The 19,081-nt window shown below is 37.6% G+C and overlaps 1 protein-coding gene across 1 annotated transcript; it reads right to left on the reverse strand.

The window, feature by feature from the left end:
* Positions 1 to 4,343: 4,343 nt before the first annotated feature.
* LOC308689843 (uncharacterized protein) lies at positions 4,344 to 18,839 on the reverse strand. Its single transcript, XM_081363882.1, has 3 exons — positions 18,780 to 18,839; positions 12,731 to 12,887; positions 4,344 to 7,176 (listed from the first exon to the last, which is right to left on the reverse strand). The coding sequence occupies exons 2-3, from the start codon at positions 12,813 to 12,815 to the stop codon at positions 6,080 to 6,082; spliced, it is 1,182 nt and encodes a 393-aa protein (XP_081220008.1). The 5' UTR covers positions 12,816 to 12,887; positions 18,780 to 18,839; the 3' UTR covers positions 4,344 to 6,079.
* Between the last annotated feature and the right edge of the window lie 242 nt (positions 18,840 to 19,081).

Below are 19,081 nucleotides of genomic sequence, written 5' to 3' on the forward strand. Positions count from 1 at the left end.
GTACATGACCTGAAACATCCTTAATACCATGTCCTCCAGTAAAATATAAAAATTGACAATTCTGGCTCCATAGCTGTTTACTTAATTTTATCAAATGAATTGTCAGGATGGCAGCATAGGCTACTCTCGCACCGTTGCTTGGCGCCTGGAGCGGTAATCGGGAACACCTGGCTGCGCAATTAGGAAATCCTACGAAGGGTGCATGGTGTGTCGTTCGGAGGACGCATAGGCTGCATCGTTTGAAGTCCGCAGCCTTCGAAGGATGCAGTCTTCACATTGGGACACAGCTTATGCCTCCCACATGGCACATCTTCTTCCACCAACATTTTACCAAGATAAAACCCAACAACTCTAATATACAGATGACACCTAGTGGATACTCCAGGATACTACATACATGATAAAATGTAGGCCTATAATCATTTTTTTACAAAGAAAGAGTACACTTGAAATATTGTTGAAATTGTAATTATTGTTGTAATTGTAACATTTTTAATAAAATAGCAAAACATATTTACAAGATAGATGTAAGCAAAATCTTAAATGGTCAATATAAGTCTTCTTCTAAATATCTTTTGTCCTTGCATTGTGGCTCAGTCAGTTTCACACCTGAATGAATGGCTCATTATGCAGAGTCATTATGCAGAGTGGGTGGGACATTGTATTCTCAGGTGTAAACCACTCCTTGTTCACGCCCCCCTCGCATATTGGCTTTCCACGCAAAAACTGTCTTAACCAATTTAAATCAATGTATTGTTTTACGTGAACGATAAAGCAAGACTATTTTCACATAATTTTTAAGCTAGAATTCAAAGGGACCACATCCATTGGTCAAAAGTCTTGTGGACACATATTTAATATGTGTTTTGTGGTCTTAATTCAGCAACTTTCATTTTAATTTTTTCCCATAACCACGCATAAACATTATTCTCTTAAAAATACAAACATCTACATACAAGTTGCTCGCATATTATGGTAGCTCTGTTTGTGCTATATAGAGTGAATTTACACCTTTGCCATTAACATGTTTATAAATAACTGAAAAAAGCACAAATGTCAAGGCATGTCAGAACATCTCAAGGGCCCCAAAAACACCTTGGTCCCCTGAGGGTTAAATGACCTGGCAACTGAATACCCTCGCCTATCTCGATCCTCTCCATCGCCGCCCATTTCCACTATTTGCATTACTTTTAGACTTGATAAATCAGTAACATGAATTATTACTTTTGTAACTGCTTGTAATTATCAGGTGTCTGTATTGCTTCAACTGCTCTCATGATTCTCTTCCTCACAAAATCGCAGATCGCTGATTCTACAACAAGCCATATCTGCAAAGCTGAAAGCATTACACTATTGGGATGTAATGTTTAATTTAGGGAAACTTTTTAAGAAATTGAAGATACTTGGATGCAAAAGAAACAATATTAACCTGAATATTCACCCGTTCACAAAAAGACAATGCTCTTTAGCATTCAATAGTTCTACATATACTCTGCTATTATTAACTTTAAAGGGGTCATGACATGGTTTTTTCTTTTCTTTTATTGTGTTACCTTAGGTGCAATTATAGTATTACTATAGTTTTTTGGACAAAAAACGTTTAAAATTTAGTGATTTATGACCTTTTCCCACCCTGTTTCTCATGCTCTGATTCAAACAGTCTGTTTTGGGGGTGTTTCCCCTTTAAGAGTTCAGTGTTAACATCCACTGTTATGATTGGATAACGTCAGTGACTATGCATCAATTGTTAACGCCCCATTTTCAAAACGTGCAGATTTTGCGGAGCTGTGTACGGGTGATGCGTGCGAGGCGATGGCGATTGCAATGACGTTTGAGTCGGAATCAGAGGAAATGAACCATCAACACAACTAAGAATGCATCAGCCCGTCCACATAAACACTTATTATAACACTTAATTGAAAATAAACTATATGAGCCACATCAATCAGGATTTCGAAAATTACACAGCACTGAGACTGCGTTGGTGAAAGTCGCTAATGACTTACTAATTGCCTCCGACTCCGGCTCCACGTCCGTTCTCATTCTCTTGGATCTCAGTTCAGCCTTCGACACTATTAACCATGCCCTACTACTCAATCGCCTCAAACATGTATTTGGCTTGTCAGAGACTGTTCTTGACTGGTTCAAGTCCTATTTCACTGACCGCAGTCAATTTGTTTTCATGGGTGGTTATAGGTCCAAAGTTGGTTCTGTTCATACGGGTGTTCCACAAGGGTCAGTCTTGGGTCCTTTACTCTTTAGTATGTACATCTATCCACTTGGTCAATTACTACAATCTCTCAACCTTAACTATCACCTTTATGCTGATGATACACAGATTTATATACATACTAGACCAGGTCAGCAAGTGAACGTTGGGCATCTTTCTAACTGTATTGCTGAGATAAAGACTTGGATGTCCAATAATTTTCTGTCTCTAAACGGCTCAAAAACAGAAGTTTGCTCCTTGGATCTCCACATCAACTGCGAAAGGTTGGGTCTCCTACTCTGTCTGTTGATGGCGTTGCACTGGAGTTTAAGACCAAATTAAAAAATCTGGGTGTCATATTTGACGCCACACTGTCATTTGAGCCTTTTGTCCAGAATACAGTTAAGACATCATTTTATCACCTTAGAAATATAGCCCGGCTACGTCCTATGTTGTCCTTTTCGGTAGCTGAGAAGTTGATAAACTCTCTTGTCTTTTCGCGCATTGACTACTGCAATGGTCTTCTAGCTGGGGTATCTAAATCATCATTGGATAAATTGCAATATCTTCAAAATTCAGCTGCTAGAGTACTTTCTGGGGTCAGGGCCAGGGACCATATAACCCCGGTCTTGGAGTCCCTGCACTGGCTACCTGTTAGGTACCATATTGATTTTAAAATCCTTATGCTGGCCTATAAATCTCTGCACAATCTGGTACCTCAGTATTTGACTGACTTATTAATCCCCTACACACCACGTCGCAATCTGCGCTCCTCTCAGAGTGGTCTTTTGGTTGTTCCGAAGACACGGCTTCATACGTGGGGTGACCGAGCATTTTCTGTCTATGCTCCTAAGCTCTGGAATTCTCTCCCGGCCGACATCAGGGAAGCAAGTCCATTAGTGACTTTTAAATCTCTTCTTAAAACATTTTATTTTAGGATTGCTTTTACATGAACTTGATTTTATGTGTTTATTTGTTTTGTATTTCCATTGTGTTTATTCATTTGCTGTTATGCTTGTCTGTAAAGCGCTTTGAGAAAGCTACTTTTAAAGGCGCTATACAAAATAAATTTATTATTATTATTATTATTATTACATAAAAAAAGTGTGAAACTATTTTGTCAGTTTAACAGCCTACATCTTTTAATAGCCTACGAGGCATGAACATGACGGTTATAAAACAATAAGTAGGCTAAAAAACACAGTGATTAAGTTTTAAATAGCCTACATTACTTACAGTTTGGGTCGTCGTTGTGTAGCCCAGAATAGTCCACGCGGCCTTATCTTGTACAAAAGTTTTTTTTGTACATCATCAAAACAGCATCAGCATCAAACTGCGATTGTTCTCAACTGTCACTCATCCTTGAAATGTGGAGAACACACGCTTAAATTAACACTGCCGTGACTGGGACGTCCGCGAAAAATAAACTGCATCCATCTTCCCCTAACGTCTGGATCTTTCAGCAGCGTATATTATTCAAACATGTTGTTTGTCCACAGCCAGGAACAGCACATCTGCATGTCCTGACATCGCAATCTTCTTGTAAACAGACCCACTCGCTGCACGTCGACTGAACACATGTGAAGCGCGTGACAGATGCGATGATAAAATGAGGCGTAGTTATCTTGCTTGAAGTGTAGTTGTCTATGCTGGAGGCAGTCATATGCAAACGACTGCTACGTCACTTCGTACCGTGACGTCACTTCATACCATGGATCCAGAACGAGCTGTATTTAGAGCTTGATTAAATAAATGATTCGTTTATAATGGGGAGGACGTCTTAAGCTATGAAACTTGCAGGACGTTTTAATGGTGCAAAGACCTCTTATATGCCAAAAGATCAAGGCAAATTTGGTTTCTTATGTCATGACCCCTTTAATGTGATTACTGATGAAATTATACCATACATATGAACTAAAACCACCAATATGTGGCAGCAAGTCTTTGCTTGGAACTATTTCTGTTGGCGATATTGACAATATTGTGCCTAAAAATTGCTAATTAATATTAACTCTTTGTTTATTGAACTGATGTATAAAATAGTTTTTCTCATCTGGTGGGTTGCAAGACCTTTTTGAGTGGGTCGTGGAGTGTGTAGTCAAATAACAACAACAAACAACATAATTGTATTTTTCTGATGCAAGACTTTTATTTTGAAAGATTTGCTGTTGACTAAAGCATGTCTGAGAAAAATGCATTGTCTTGATTCAGTATCTGCGGTCATATGAGATATTTGTCAGTCTATATGTCAGTATCATTATCGGAAAAACACACTTTCCTGTCCTGTCAGACAGTGCTCGTTGTTCACACTCTTCAAATACATGCAACTTACTAACTTTAACAAAAACTGTTTTGGGACTGCTATTTAATAGCCTTACCTTATATGCCACAGTTTATTCATCAGTATAAGTCATACTCTCACAACTTATGTGTATGTTATGTAATGTAGGATGGTACTTTTTAGATTAAATTCCTAAAAAAAATGAAAATAAATAAATGGTAGAGGCTTAATGACCATGGGAGTGTCATGGCGAAACCAGTTGGGAATCACTGTACAATTAATATCACATTTGCAATAGTGCTGATATTCGGGAAAACAGCACTTTTGCATGTGTGATATTTCTTAACTATGTTATGTTATTATTAAAAAATCTAATAAAAAACGGGAGCAATTCAAATCTTGAATTATTTCTGCACAATGATATTTTAAGCCAACGCCAGAAGACTGGCTTGGTTGTTGTTAAGCTTAATGGAAGGGCTATTGCCTAAAGCCGGGTGCACACTGTGTGATTTATAATCGTCCTTTACGATTGTTGCTTGTCAGACTGTACAAACATGATCATCGCTGTGAGCCATTTCACACTGTAAAATCTCAGTTGTCATTATTGTCAGACTGTACACGTTAAAAACGGACGCACACAAGAAAACTTGTCCAGAGTTTTACATCATCAATCAATAACACGTTCGGTGATGTGATCTGCATTACACTGATTTCGGACAAAAGAGCTCGATCTTTATACTGCTCACCCAGGGGAAAGGACTACATCACCATAGGAACACATACATTACCAGAGGAAAATATGGTTTCCATTAACGTTGGAATGTATATCCTTATGCTTTGCTTGTGGAAAACACTGCATACACATTTCAGTCTCTCCAGCACACACTCAAAGTCTCCCAAAGTCTCTCCCACATCTTCACAAAATATTAATGATTACAAATGATTATGAATTTATATAAAAAGAATAAAACAGATACATAATACTACTGATTATGAATATGAATAAAAAGTAATAATAATACTAAAAACAATATTAAATGATGAGATTTGAGTCTTCGGTGGCTATAAAGAAGTCTCTAACGTTAATTTTGGTCATGGCTTTTCTTGAAAAACTGGACAAAAGCCAGGAACCGAGTCAGTGGAAAAGATGATCTTGAACCGGATCTGGATATATAATCCAGTTTAACACTCATTATTTCAATCAGTTTGTAATTTTACAGATACATTGTGGCATTTTCACAGTAAGATAGAAGCTTAACTAATATTTTGATTCTGAGGTATCAATATATGAAAAGGAGTACCGCCTACATATGATTGAAATTAGAGGGTGTCTACCGCAACCGCTCAATATTTGAAACCATAATAAGAGGTCAGGTGTGGATACTGAAGTTATCACGAAGTGGTCATATTCAGCTGCGGTGTCAAAGTTGCCTTAATTTCACACAGATACACATTTTCTGATGCAAGATTAAAGGTTTACTTTAACTGTGAAACTCTTTCCACACTGATGACGTATAAAACTCTTGTGAGAATCCTCATGTTGGTTTCTTTACATGTTAATCATTTTCAAAACATATGAATGGCTTCCCTCATTTGTGTTTTCTCATGTGAGTCTTAAGATTTCCTTTTTGTGAGAAGCTCTTCCCACACAGTTTGCAGGTGAAAGGCTTCTCTCCAGTGTGAAGTTTCATGTGAACAAAGAGGCTAGTGTTATATGTGAAACTCTTTCCACACTGTTGACATGTGAACGGCTTCTCTCCAGTGTGACTGTTCATGTGACACTTAAGGTTTTGTTCTGTTGTGAACCTCTTTCTACACTTGCCACATTTGAACGGCCTCTCTCCAGTGTGGATTCTCATGTGGACTGTAAGATTTTGTTTTAGCGTGAAACTCTTCCCACACTGTTGGCAGGTGAAAGGCTTTTCTCTAGTATGAACTCTCATGTGTTTTTCAAGGTTTGCTTTTTGATAGAAACTCTTTCCACACTGTTGGCATGTATAAGGCTTCACTCCAGTGTGAAGTCTCATGTGAATGCTGAGGCTACCGATATGAGCAAAACTCTTTCCACACTGATGACATGTGAACGGTTTCTCTCCAGTGTGACTTTCCATGTGACACCAAAGGCTTTGTTCTGTTGTGAAGCTCTTTCCACACTGTAGGCAGATGAAAGGCTTTTCTTCTGTGTGATTTTTCATGTGAGTCTTAAGATTTCCTTTTTGTGTGAAGCTCTTCCCACACTGTTGGCAGGTGTACGGCTTCTCTCCAGTGTGAACTCTCATGTGAACGCAGAGGTTACTGATATGAGCAAAACTCTTTCCACACTGATTACATGTGAACGGTTTCTCTCCAGTGTGACTGTTCATGTGACACTTAAAGTTTAGTTCTACTGTGAAGCTCTTTCCACACTGATCACATGTGAACAGGTTCTCTCCAGTGTGGATTCTCATGTGGTAATCAAGAGTTTTTTTATGTTTAAAACTCTTTCCACACTGATTGCAATGGTAAGGCTTCTCTCCAGTGTGGATTCTCATGTGGTAATCAAGAGTTTTTTTATGTTTAAAACTTTTTCCACACTGACGGCACGTGAAAAGCTTCTCTCCAGTCATTAAATCATGATGTTTCTCAAATTGATTTTCCTCTTCAATTTCATTCAGTTGTTGACTCTCCTCTTTCAGCACCATCAGTTCTAAAATGAAAACAAAAAAACAAAAAACAATTTAACTCCCGTTTAATGGCACAAAGCAACAGAAATAAAAACCACAATAAAGCACCAAGATAAAAACCAACAACTTGTATGCTAGATCCGATATACACTAAGCTACTGAAAGAGTAATCTCACAATCTCTTCTCAATATTAACTCTTCACTTTCTTTAGAACATAAAAAAGCTGTAGTGCATGAAAGCTGGAAGTTATCAAACCCCTCATTCACTTGACCCAGAATAATTGGTTTACTATAGATCAATCCCAAAATGTTAGAATGAAATATTGTTTTTCTGCAAAACTGAGCATAGTTGAGTGGACAATATTTTATTCTAACATCTTTTGACAACAGAGACCACAACATTCTCTGATAGATTGATAATTATGTGGACAAGAATTAACATGGTTTAGGTCCAATCTGTCAGATTTCTACTACTTGTATATTAAAAGATGTCTCATCAAACCAAGTATGGTGTGCCACAAGGCTCAGTATTAGGTCCTCAGCTTTTCTCATTGTTTATGCTTCCCCTAAGGGACATTGTCATTCACTGTTATGACAACAATACTCAGTTTTACACTGCTAACTTAGAGTAGTGAAGTTTTGTCTGGTTATATTAATGATAATCATATAAATGATGGGATGACTAAGGTGTTAGATCTTAGCAAATGTACTGTTATCTGGGTGTCTAGAGATATAAACATATAATGTAAGACTTGTTAAGACCTTTTTAATACCACCTTAAATGACATTTAAGACCAAACCTGCAATGGAAACCATATAATCAAAAATGTTCATTTTACTCAACAAGAAACTGCAATTTTTCCATATATACAGTGGTTCAGAAAACCACCTAAATATTTTAAGGATTTATCAATTAAAGTTTTTTTCAAAGAGCAAGATTCTGCATTGGATGGCTTCTTGATGAGTTGAGTGGTAAATAAAATCAACACAGAAAATGCTTAATGTAGTATTTGTGTGAAACAGGATATCTTGCTAAGATAGCCATGTCACAATTATTCAACCCATATATAATATTGTTGTTTAAAGTTTTCTGAAAGTTTATGGCCTAAAGTGGAGTTGAAACAAAATTAAGCCTTTGGGAACTCTATAATGATCCTTCATTTGCTTCAGCTGTGAAGTCGACTAAAATATGCCAGGAGGAATTTGGATTAGACTACAGAGTTTTGGGAGACAGTTCTATGGACTGACCAAACCAAACTGGAACTGTTTGGACCAGTGGTATGTCTGGCATGTGAAAGGCCAGGCTTATGACCAGAGGAATATCATCCCCACGGTCAAGCATGGAGGTGGGTCACTGATGACATCGGGCTGTTTTTCTGCGGCAGGAACTGGCAATATTGATCGTATAGTTGGCATCATGGATTCCCAGAAATACCAGACCATTTTAAAGAGGAACGAGATGCCTTCTGTTGACAAATTAAACCTGGGTGATCATAGGACTTTCCAGCAAGACAATGATCCCAAGCACACCTCCAAGTCAACCAAAGCTTGGTTTAGTAAAAGATCCTGGAACGTCCTAGAATGGCCTTCTCAGTCACCAGAGAAGCTCGGCCACTCGGGAGGAGCTCAGAGTAGAGCCGCTGCTCCTCCACATCGAGAGGGGCCAGATGAGGTGACTCGGGCATCTGTTCCGGATGCCTCCTGGACGCCTTACCGGGAAGGTGTTCTGGGTGCGTCCCACTGGGAGGAGGCCCCGGGGAAGACCTCAGACACGCTGGAGGGACTATGTCTCCCAGCTGGCCTGGGAACGCCTCGGTGTCTCCCCAGAAGAGCTGGAGGAAGTGTCGTGGGAGAGGGGAGTCTGCTTAGACTGCTGCCCCCGCGACCCGGCCCTGGATAAGTGGAAGAAGATGGTATCGTATGGTATGGTATATAAAACCCTCATTTATATAGTGCTTTTAACAATACAGACTGTTTCAAAGCAGCTTTACAATGATAATAGGTAATTCAATTAATTAATCACACACAACTCCAACATACAAGATAGTCTTTGGCTTGGGAAGGACCTTTTCAGAGAGAATGTTTAACAACCTGAGGAAGAGATCATTTTCTAGTAACTTAGATGAGCCCACCAGTAACAGCAACAAGACTGCTGGTGAGCTACTACCATGAAGATCTGGAGAAGGTTGTGGAGGAACACCTGAGGTCTACTGAGGTTATGTACATCCAACAAGTACAATGTGGATCCCGGTCTGGCCACTTACAAGCAGGGAGAAATGTGGGGGAGTGGTGATGAAAACAGGGAGGTATCCAGCCCTCAACCAAGTGGTGAAAGCAGCACTCTCAATCGTCCAAGGTCCTGTAGTGGAGTCATCATTGAGCTTGATGTACAGTACAATCGACACCAGACGAACAAACACGTCAACCTTCAATGCTATTCAGACTGTGAAATATCAGCTACAGTCGAGAAAGAAGTCAGCAGTAGAGATGTTTGGACCGCAGACTCTGCCGAAACATCCGATCTGCAGGAACACCGACAACGCCCAGTGGCAGAGGAATCGTTTGCATGGTTCTTGCCTCTTGACACTTTTTCGTAAACTTTTTGTGTGGCCCAAACCCCTCCTCAAGGGACAACGGACGAGAAGCACACATCTTTAAAATTAGAACACATTATTTTCTATGAGTGTTCACACACCGGCCATTCTGCGTCGGTCCGCAGAGCCCCGCTACCTTTCGACCTTGTTCAAAATCCTGCTGCACTGCATAAACTGAGGAAGTCCGGTGTCCGATACCTCAAGTTGTCCTAGACGTGACCCTGCGCTTCTCATCTGGTGTGCGCCCCCCTTCAGACCCCCGAGGGTTAACCCTCTGAGGTCGACAAACGCACGGGCGCTTTTTGCTGGATTTTCTCCACATTGTAGCACTATAAACTTAAATTACTCCGTCATGTATGGTCATACAGAAAAAAGAAATATAAAAAAAGAATCTGTGATATTTCTCCTTTTGTATGTGTCCACTTACAATCAAATCAAAACATTGTGCTTTTGTAAAATAAAGAAAATAAACAGGGTGTGCGTTCTGCCTCTCCGTCGCGGTGAACTTTTTTTTCTTGAGCACGTCTATAAACTGAAACAAAACTCAGCGAATACTTGTCACACATTTATGAGCCATATACCTTTATAAACATTTAAGTGTGTACTTTTAAATGATCGGATTCAAAACGAAAACAAATATTCTCTGTTTAAGTAATTTGTATAAAACCAACAAGATGTCCAGCTTCTCAAACGCTTGCTCATTACAGTTAATTTGGCCACGCCCACTCGCGCAAAAGATATTCACATGCAAATCTCCACATGGAACGCGGACTCTCATTACCTCAACAACAAAACACTTCAGTTCACTTTTCGTCGAGTTTGAAAGACGCGCCGTGAGGTTACATTGGAATTACCTCAGAAGAAGAAGAACGCGATTTGAAGACAATAAAGATGTAAGGTAAGAAATTCTTACATATTAGTTTGTTATTGTTGCATAAATGTCACGTTGCAGTTGAACTGTTGCTAGATATATGGGGAATATTATAATATTTAGACCCGTGTTTACTGTTACTGTGTTTGTGGATATCTGCTCAAACGTAGATATGTATATGGTAACCATAATGTTTTATATTTGAGCGCGATCACGTTTGAATCTATCATATTTTGCTGCGCGATCGCGTTTGAATGTATTATATTTTGCTGCGCGATTGCATTTGAATGTACTGTATCATATTTTGGATGAAAGCAAAACGCACCAAACGGCTTCATGTTTTTATTATTATCTCATTTCATATCATCATAACGGATGGAAACATTTGAAGTAACATGATAATCAATATATTTTTCTCTAGCTTAGTTGTTACTGAAATCTTTTGGAAGATTTATACTGCTATAGGTTATTTATTGTATTTTATTTTATTTATTATTATTATTTTATCCAGCACTGCGCATATACCTTATGCCTACAAGGCACAACAAACCTGGTGTTCATTATATTATATATTGTTGGAAACATTTGTGTGTGTGTGTGTGTGTGTGTGTGTGTGTGTGTGTGTGTATTCTGTGAATTTTAAAAAGGAATTTTAAAAAGCAATTTTAACCAGAAAAATTGAATATTTATTTCCAAAATCGTGCAGGCCTTTCTCTTGATATCAGTATGTTCAATTTTTTTTTTTCAGGGCCCAGATGCCACTGAGGACTTCAACATTCACATGAGTCTCTGTACGTGAACACGGTAAAGGGAAAATCTTGGAAATGAAAGGTATGTACAATGTTTTTAGGAATGGCACAAAGGTCTCTGTCTTTGAAGTGCTTTTTTGGCATTTGTTGTGTGTATCTTTGGACTATGTTGTGTTGTAAATAAATCCAAACAATTTAAAAGCCATTCTTTTTTAAATCTCCTCATTTACAGTATTGTGCTTGGTAGCTCAGAATGACAGGGCCTGATAGCTCCTAATAGAGCCGTTAGGGGAGGTTCTTTGTCTTTCTCAGGTGAGAAAAGCTTACATATTAATGAGCTCCCGCATAAAGCTTTTTTACACAAAACACGCCGTAAAATGTTTAAATCAATATATTGTCTTATCTGAATGAGCAGTCAGGGTGATTTTCACATAGTTTTGTAGCAAATATTCTAGGCTACGTCATACAATTTTCAAAAGTCTTGTGAAGAAATGATCAGTATGGGTTTCATGACCTTATTTCAGTGAGAATTTTTTTTTTGTATTTTCACAAACCACGCATAAATGTCATTATCTCAAAACTTTTACATACATGCTGCTGATATATTATTGTAGCAGAGTTTGTGCTGAATACAGTGTAATTAGACTTTAGCCATGAAAATGTCACAAGTAACAGAAATAACCAGAAATGTCAGAGCATGTCAGAACACCTCCAGGGCCCAGAAAACAGCTCAGACCTCAGAGGGTTAAGGTGAAGCTGCTTTGAAACTATTTCTATTGTATAAAGTACTATATAAATAAAGCTGACTTGACTTGTTACTGTACTGGTGTTCAGGACAATAAAGTTATCAAAAGTTATAACTGGCTGTCATGTCGTTCTTCATAATAAACTTATCGTTTCACCTATTAAACAACATAAAACAAACGTGTTTTTCTCCCTCTGAATTTTATGAGGCTCTGAATAATGTATATGGTTAGCTTCCATGTGCATTGCACTAAAACATTATTTATGATAAATAAATGTGTCTGTAACATACCACTGCATACGTAAGTGATAGAAATGAATGGTTTCAATTATGTAGCATTTATTGGGTTTAACACACAATAGTTGCTTAGGCTACATCTGTATTACTTTTACTTATGTCATAATAACGAACGAAGTCGGATCTTCTCAGGTTGAAGGCAGTGTTAGTATTTGTCTGGTCATGTGATCTCAACATGTCTGTTCACATGAGGCGACCGGCTCCATGTCAAATAAAACCACTTTAATTAGGACACTCTTCAAAAATATAATTTATTTCTGTAGAGCTGGACATTTCAATAAGGATCAAATGACTGAGTTCAACTTTGAGAATGAAACTAACCTGTTTGTGTCTCAGTATCTTCATGTTGGACTCTGAATGTTTCTTCAATCTCCACATCTTCACTCTCCTCTTTAATAAACGCCATCTTTATAATAGTGTGTAACGTGGATCTCAGTCGCTTCACCAGGAGTTTTTCTGTGTGTTTGGACACTCTGTCCTGTTTAAGAGGAGAATAGTTAACAGAAAGAAAAACACTCAAAACTAAATCTCTGAGTGTGTGTCAGATCAGATCTAGTTCAGTAGTTCAGTTCACTGGTAAGAGAGTCAGTCAGAGAGAGAGTTAGGGTGTATTCACACACCAGGAAAGTCCGACAGTTCACTTGCTTTGGTCCGGACCAAATAGAATGTTGATTTTTTTTTGTTTGGTACGGTTCGCTTTCACACTGCTCTTTTTGCAAGTGAACCAAAATGTGTAAACAAAACCACACGTGTGCTAAGGTCGTCCATTCATTGGACAGGAATTCTCAAGCAGGGAAAAGCAGGAAGTGCACAAACAGGCTCAGCATGGAGATATTTTGTTATGTAATATTTGTTATTTTACTGATTTGGTGTTATTCTCTACAAACGCAATATGAAGAAACTAATGAGCATCATATGATACAATGTCATCTATACGATGTTGTAATTAGGATTTAGAGAAGACGACGATGTGCTGCAAGACGGTTCCAGCGGAGAGAACAAACTTTTAAACCATTTAAGCGCAATAAGACAAAAGAGAACGCTCTGTCTGTGAATGTCCTGATGCACACGCGACGCGCAGAAAGACGCGCAACAGTATCGCGTGCACAGACAGCGCGCCGGAATTCTCTTTCTCTTTCACGCTTGAACGAACAATAAGACACCATTATGCCAAAATGTCCGTTTTTTTAAGTATCCTCATAAGAGCAGTCAAATAAAAAGGTGCAGTTTTCTGCAATTGGGTCGGTTCATGTTCACACATGTTAAACGAACCGTACCAGAGTTCAATTGGAACCGTACCGAGACTCTTCAGCTGGGTCTCGGTTCGATTGTTTGGTCCGCACCCGAGTTCGATTGCTGTATTCACACCTGCCCAAAAGGTCCGCACCAAGGGGGGAAACGAACTAGAGTTCGATTCAATCGGACCAAACAAGGCAGGTGTGAATACACCCTTAATGGACGTTTAAGAGGAGAATAGTTAACAGAAAGAAAAACACTTTCAGATTTCAAAACACACAGATTTGACATTTCTACTCAAAACTAGCACTACAAATTAAAAGGAACAGAGAATATACAGCACTGATTCTTGGGAATTTGGATAAAACATGTCCCACGAAGAAAAGTGCTAATTCTGTTGGAAATGAATAACATTTTCATGAATAAAAAGAATCAAGGTTATAATCAGGGGGTCCTTTGCACATGTGTAAGGTTATTTTATAGGTTTATTTTTAATTTGTATTAATTTATTGATTATATGCTGGCCCATTGCCTACAAAATCAGTTGTCCTCGGATAGGAGATAATCATTTCAACTTGATTAAAAAAACAAAACGTAATAATTAAATTGAATAATATCTTTACCACATGAAACAGTACATAGTAATATTGTTCAAAACTCACTGTTTGTAGTTTTTAATACATATTACAATTATTTTGTGGTTGCTCAAAATGTGTCCCACATATTCGTCACCACCGTCAGATATTTATAAAAAGTAATAAAATCAGGCAACTACAAGGTCAACTTAATTCCTGGGGACCCCATTTTCAAAACTTCAACTCTTCTGCATGCTTCAAGATCACTCAAGCTCCTGTGAGTTTGCTAATTTCTCTTAGACTTGTTCATATTTTTGGACACTGCTACTGTCACAACCATAACATGTCAACACCGTCTCTTTTGTACAAAAAAAATATTAGATTAGATTATGACATAAATGTCAGAAAAATTTAAGAAGAGATCTGAAGTAGCTAGCAACAGAGGGAAACAAGATGGCTAATGTGAACAACTCATGCATATCATGTGAAAGAGTAGGGTTTTGTCACCACCGTCATATGTCACCACCGTCAGGTTTTCTGTATGACGGTGGTGACGTACAGTCTGATGGTGGTGACAAAAACCTCCAAATGGTCCTCAGTGAAGGCTAGAATATATTTGTTGATCACAATAAATACCAATATGACCTGTAATGCTTCATTAACCAGTTTTATATTTGTATTTATATAATTCCCCCTATTTTTCTTCCATACAGGCCTACACCGCATGCTACTATTAAGCAATATAGCGCGAGTGAGAGTGAGGATGTTCGTAGATATCCATGAACATCCTCACGAACACGAGTTTCTCTGAAACGCCTTTGGAGACTGCTTATGGTAGAGAAATGAACATTAAATTCACGGGAAACAGCTCTGCTGGACATTCCTGCAGTCAGCATGCCAATTGCACGCTCCCTCAAAACTTGCGACATCTTTTGGAATGTGCTGTGTGATAAAACTGCACATTTTACAGTGGCCTTTTATTGTGGCCAGCCTAAGGCATACCTGTGCAATAATCATGCTGTCTAATCAGCATCTTGATATGCCACACCTGTGAGGTGGATGGATTATCTCGGCAAAGGAGAAGTGCTCACTAACACAGATTTAGACAGATTTGTGAACAATATTTGAGAGAAATAGGCTTTTTGTGTACATAGAAAAAGTCTAAGATCTTTGAGTTCAGCTCATGAAAAATGGGGGCAAAAACAAAAGTGTTGCGTTTATAATTTTGTTCAGTGTAATTAGACCGGACCTAACTGTGGTATAACCATTGGTAACCTTCCCTCTCTCTCAATTCACTATTATGCCATGTTCATTTGGCTTACGTCATTTGGGATGCACATTGTGCACCTACTACCTACCTACATATAGCACATACAATATCCCTTGTAGGCTATGCATCTGCAATGACTAAAGCCAAATGAAAATGGCATGACAACATTTAACCAAATCTAACATTCACTGTAATTCCCCCCCAATTTCATAGTCATTACTTTAGGTCAACTTTGACTTTATGTATTTTAGAAAGTTATGGCTAGGTAGCAGCTATCTGTGGAGGAGAAGAAACAGGGAATATCAAAAGAAGCGGAGAGAGATAATACACAGTTAGGCAGAGTTAAAGCAGAACTCGGCAACTCTAGTAATTTCTTCGCTGATCTTCACTTTTGTTTTTCGCGTGTTTTCTCAAAGAGCTTCTCCCACAGCTGTGGGCCGTATATTTCACAACACAGTCGTAAAAAAAACTCACTTGAGGCACCCTCCTCCCCCTTTCTACCGCTGCTCATGTGCATATGTTATTATCGTAGCCGGCCAACTTTGTCGTGTGGAGCTATGTCATCCGAGGTGGGTAATACATCATACACAGTATCATATGGCGTGTGTTTGTCGAATTGCCACAAAGCACTTCGTGTTTCTCGCTTCTCGTTCTCGCTTCTCACAAGACTTCCAATTTCTATCTTGCCGGGACGGTAGTCCCCAAGTTGTTTTCCGCATGTGAACACTGGGGGGAGCGGGGAAAGTCACCAATATCACCAGAACAGGTTGTTTAACCATCCAAATGGTTTCTAGACAGTTTTAATAAGTTAAAAAAGTTGCCAAGTTCTCCTTTAAAGGAGGAATACCTCAGAACGGAAAGGCAAAGATGGAAGAAGAGGGTGGAGGAAGGGAAGCTAAAAAAATAGCAATGACTTGAATGAAAGGGAAAAGAGAAGTCAGAGAAAGGCTTGGAAACATAGACAAAAAGTATCAAGAGAACGTAAGAGAAATGGCTCAGATCACCTAGAAACTCCCCCAAACAGTCCGGTGGATCAGGCCATACACGATCCAGCTCAGAGTAGGCAGGCTAAATATTTATCACAGTGCTCAGGATTGTTATTTTTTGGACCAAATAGTTAAATAAAGTTGTTAAGCAAGAAGCCATTGACTTGAGTTGTATAAATTTTAGAATTGTATGTTGTAATGAGGCTACTGTCACCACCGTCAGATTAGTGTCACCACCCTCAGTTCTAAAGTCACCACCGTCAGAGGGAGTTTTATTTGTTTTAAATGAACATGCTTATATTAAAGTAATGGTATCTTTTAATACAAAAATATGTTTGTTAAATAAAAAAACATAACTTTTTCTATTTAGGCTTAAAGTAAACGTTGTTTTAAGATATGGGCAGATAAAGGAATTACACTGTTAGAGCATTGTTTTGACGGTGATGTTTTAATGTCGTTTGAACAGTTAAAGAATCGATATAATTTGAGTAATAAAGAATTCTTTAGTTATCTACAATTAAGAGATTGTTTAAGAGTCAAAGCAAAAACTTATCCTAAATTGCCAGATTTGACATTTATTGAGCAACTCTGTTACTCCGATAAACCACTATATAAAACTATCTCTAGAATATATGAAGCTCTCATCTCAAATCAGCCTTTAGATGACCCAGATAAACCCAGAAAGAGATGGGAGCAGGATTTGGGGGTAAGAATAGATGCAGACCTGTGGGGTCAATTATGTAAAGATGGGGTCACATCAACCTTGAATTCTAGGTATAGATTAATTCAGTTTAATTTTTTACACCAGCTTTACTATACTCCATCTAGATTACATACATTTAATAACAGTATTTCACCCCTCTGCTTCAGATGTGGTACAGAAGAAGGGACATTTTTGCATTCCACCTGGTTGTGTCCTAAAGTTAAGGTGTTCTGGGTACAAGTATGTAATAGTATATCACAGATTCATGGAATTGACTTTCCAATGGATCCAGAGGTATGTTTACTAGGCAATTTCACCAATTCTAATCTCCGAAACAGACAAGCTATTAAGCTTACTGAAATGTTGTTAATAATAGCTAAAAAATGTATTGCTTTGAAATGGAAAGCAGACACTGATGTGCCTATTGGAATGTGGTTGTCGGAGATTTGCAGCTGTGTACCCTTAGAGATCACATATTCAATGAGAAACCAGGGTGAATTATTTTATAAAATCTGGAAACCCTTTTTGAATTATATAAATATACCACATGTCTTGATTTCATAGTTAATTTTCTAACTGTCTTTCATTGTATCTCCATTTGTAATTTTTTATTTGTATTTTTTTTATTTTTTATTTTTATTTTTTTTATTTTTGTGGTTTTTGTTGTTACTGCTGCTTCATTAGTGTTTTGTTGGATGTTTGTTATTGTATTTGAAAAAAGTTAAATAAAATTAAAAAAAAAAAAAAAAGTAAACGTTGTATGATGTTAGATATCTTTTAAAGGAGTACACGTGAAACAGTATAAAACATGAACAAAAGTGAATATTTAACACTTAACAGCAAATATGTGTACTAAGAATGCCAGATAATGATTTAAAAACTCTAAATACATATTAGACCAAATAAATATAAAATTATTTGCTTTTTATTGTGTCTGACGGTGTTGACAAAAAGTAATAGCTGGAAAAACGGCTATTTTATGAAAAAAAATACTAAATGAGGAGGTTGCACCGATACATTGCTGAACAGCCTAGACCTTGGTCTATAATAATATACCTTCAGATTTTGTAATTTTACTAACTTTTTATTTTCAAAATTAAAATCTGTTTTATCCAAATTCCCAAGAATCAGTGACAGGCAATTCATATTTAGGCATTTATAATTCACATGTATGTATTGATTTGTAGACTATATTTAATTGATTACACTGTCATGAAAACATTGTGAGTTGATTTGTAGAAGTTGTCATTCCACATGGGTTTGTTGTACTTTTTGCATTTACATGCTGTGAATCAAGTGCTTCCAAACTCTACATTATTTGATTCAATTAAATCTCATTTGGTTTTGAAAATCTCTTTCTCTATCATAACTTGCCAGAGAGCAAACAGCGTGTTTATGATGACCTAATTCACAATATAGGGAGCTTAGGAACTTTTACTTTTACTCATTTGTGGATGTGCTTCACTAATAAAAAAACGGTTCATTAATTTTATTAGATACATTATAATTTTACATGAAAAATAATTAATTTCAAAGTTCTCTATATAATTGTACTGACGGGTTGTATTGATTTAAACACTTTATGATTAAAAGCACAAACCTTTCTTCAGCAGAATCACAGATGCAGGAGCGGCGCAGCCTTATGACATCATGTCGCCCCACCAAAATAAAAGTCCCGTTAACATTAAATAGAAATTCACATACAGAAAACACATTCAAATGATAAGATAAAGGATTCATTCAAAGAATAAATTGCTGATTTGTGATATTATCAATCATGAATAAAGTCAAGTATCTTGATCTTCATATTATAAAGGATTGGGAAAACGTTTGTATTTAAAAACTAGGTTTTTGGTTGCAGAGTGCTCAACTATTTAATTGAACTAAAACAGAATCCTTATC

The sequence above is a fragment of the Scardinius erythrophthalmus genome, assembly GCF_964197995.2.
Source record: "Scardinius erythrophthalmus genome assembly, chromosome: 4".
Classification (NCBI taxonomy): domain Eukaryota; kingdom Metazoa; phylum Chordata; class Actinopteri; order Cypriniformes; family Leuciscidae; genus Scardinius; species Scardinius erythrophthalmus.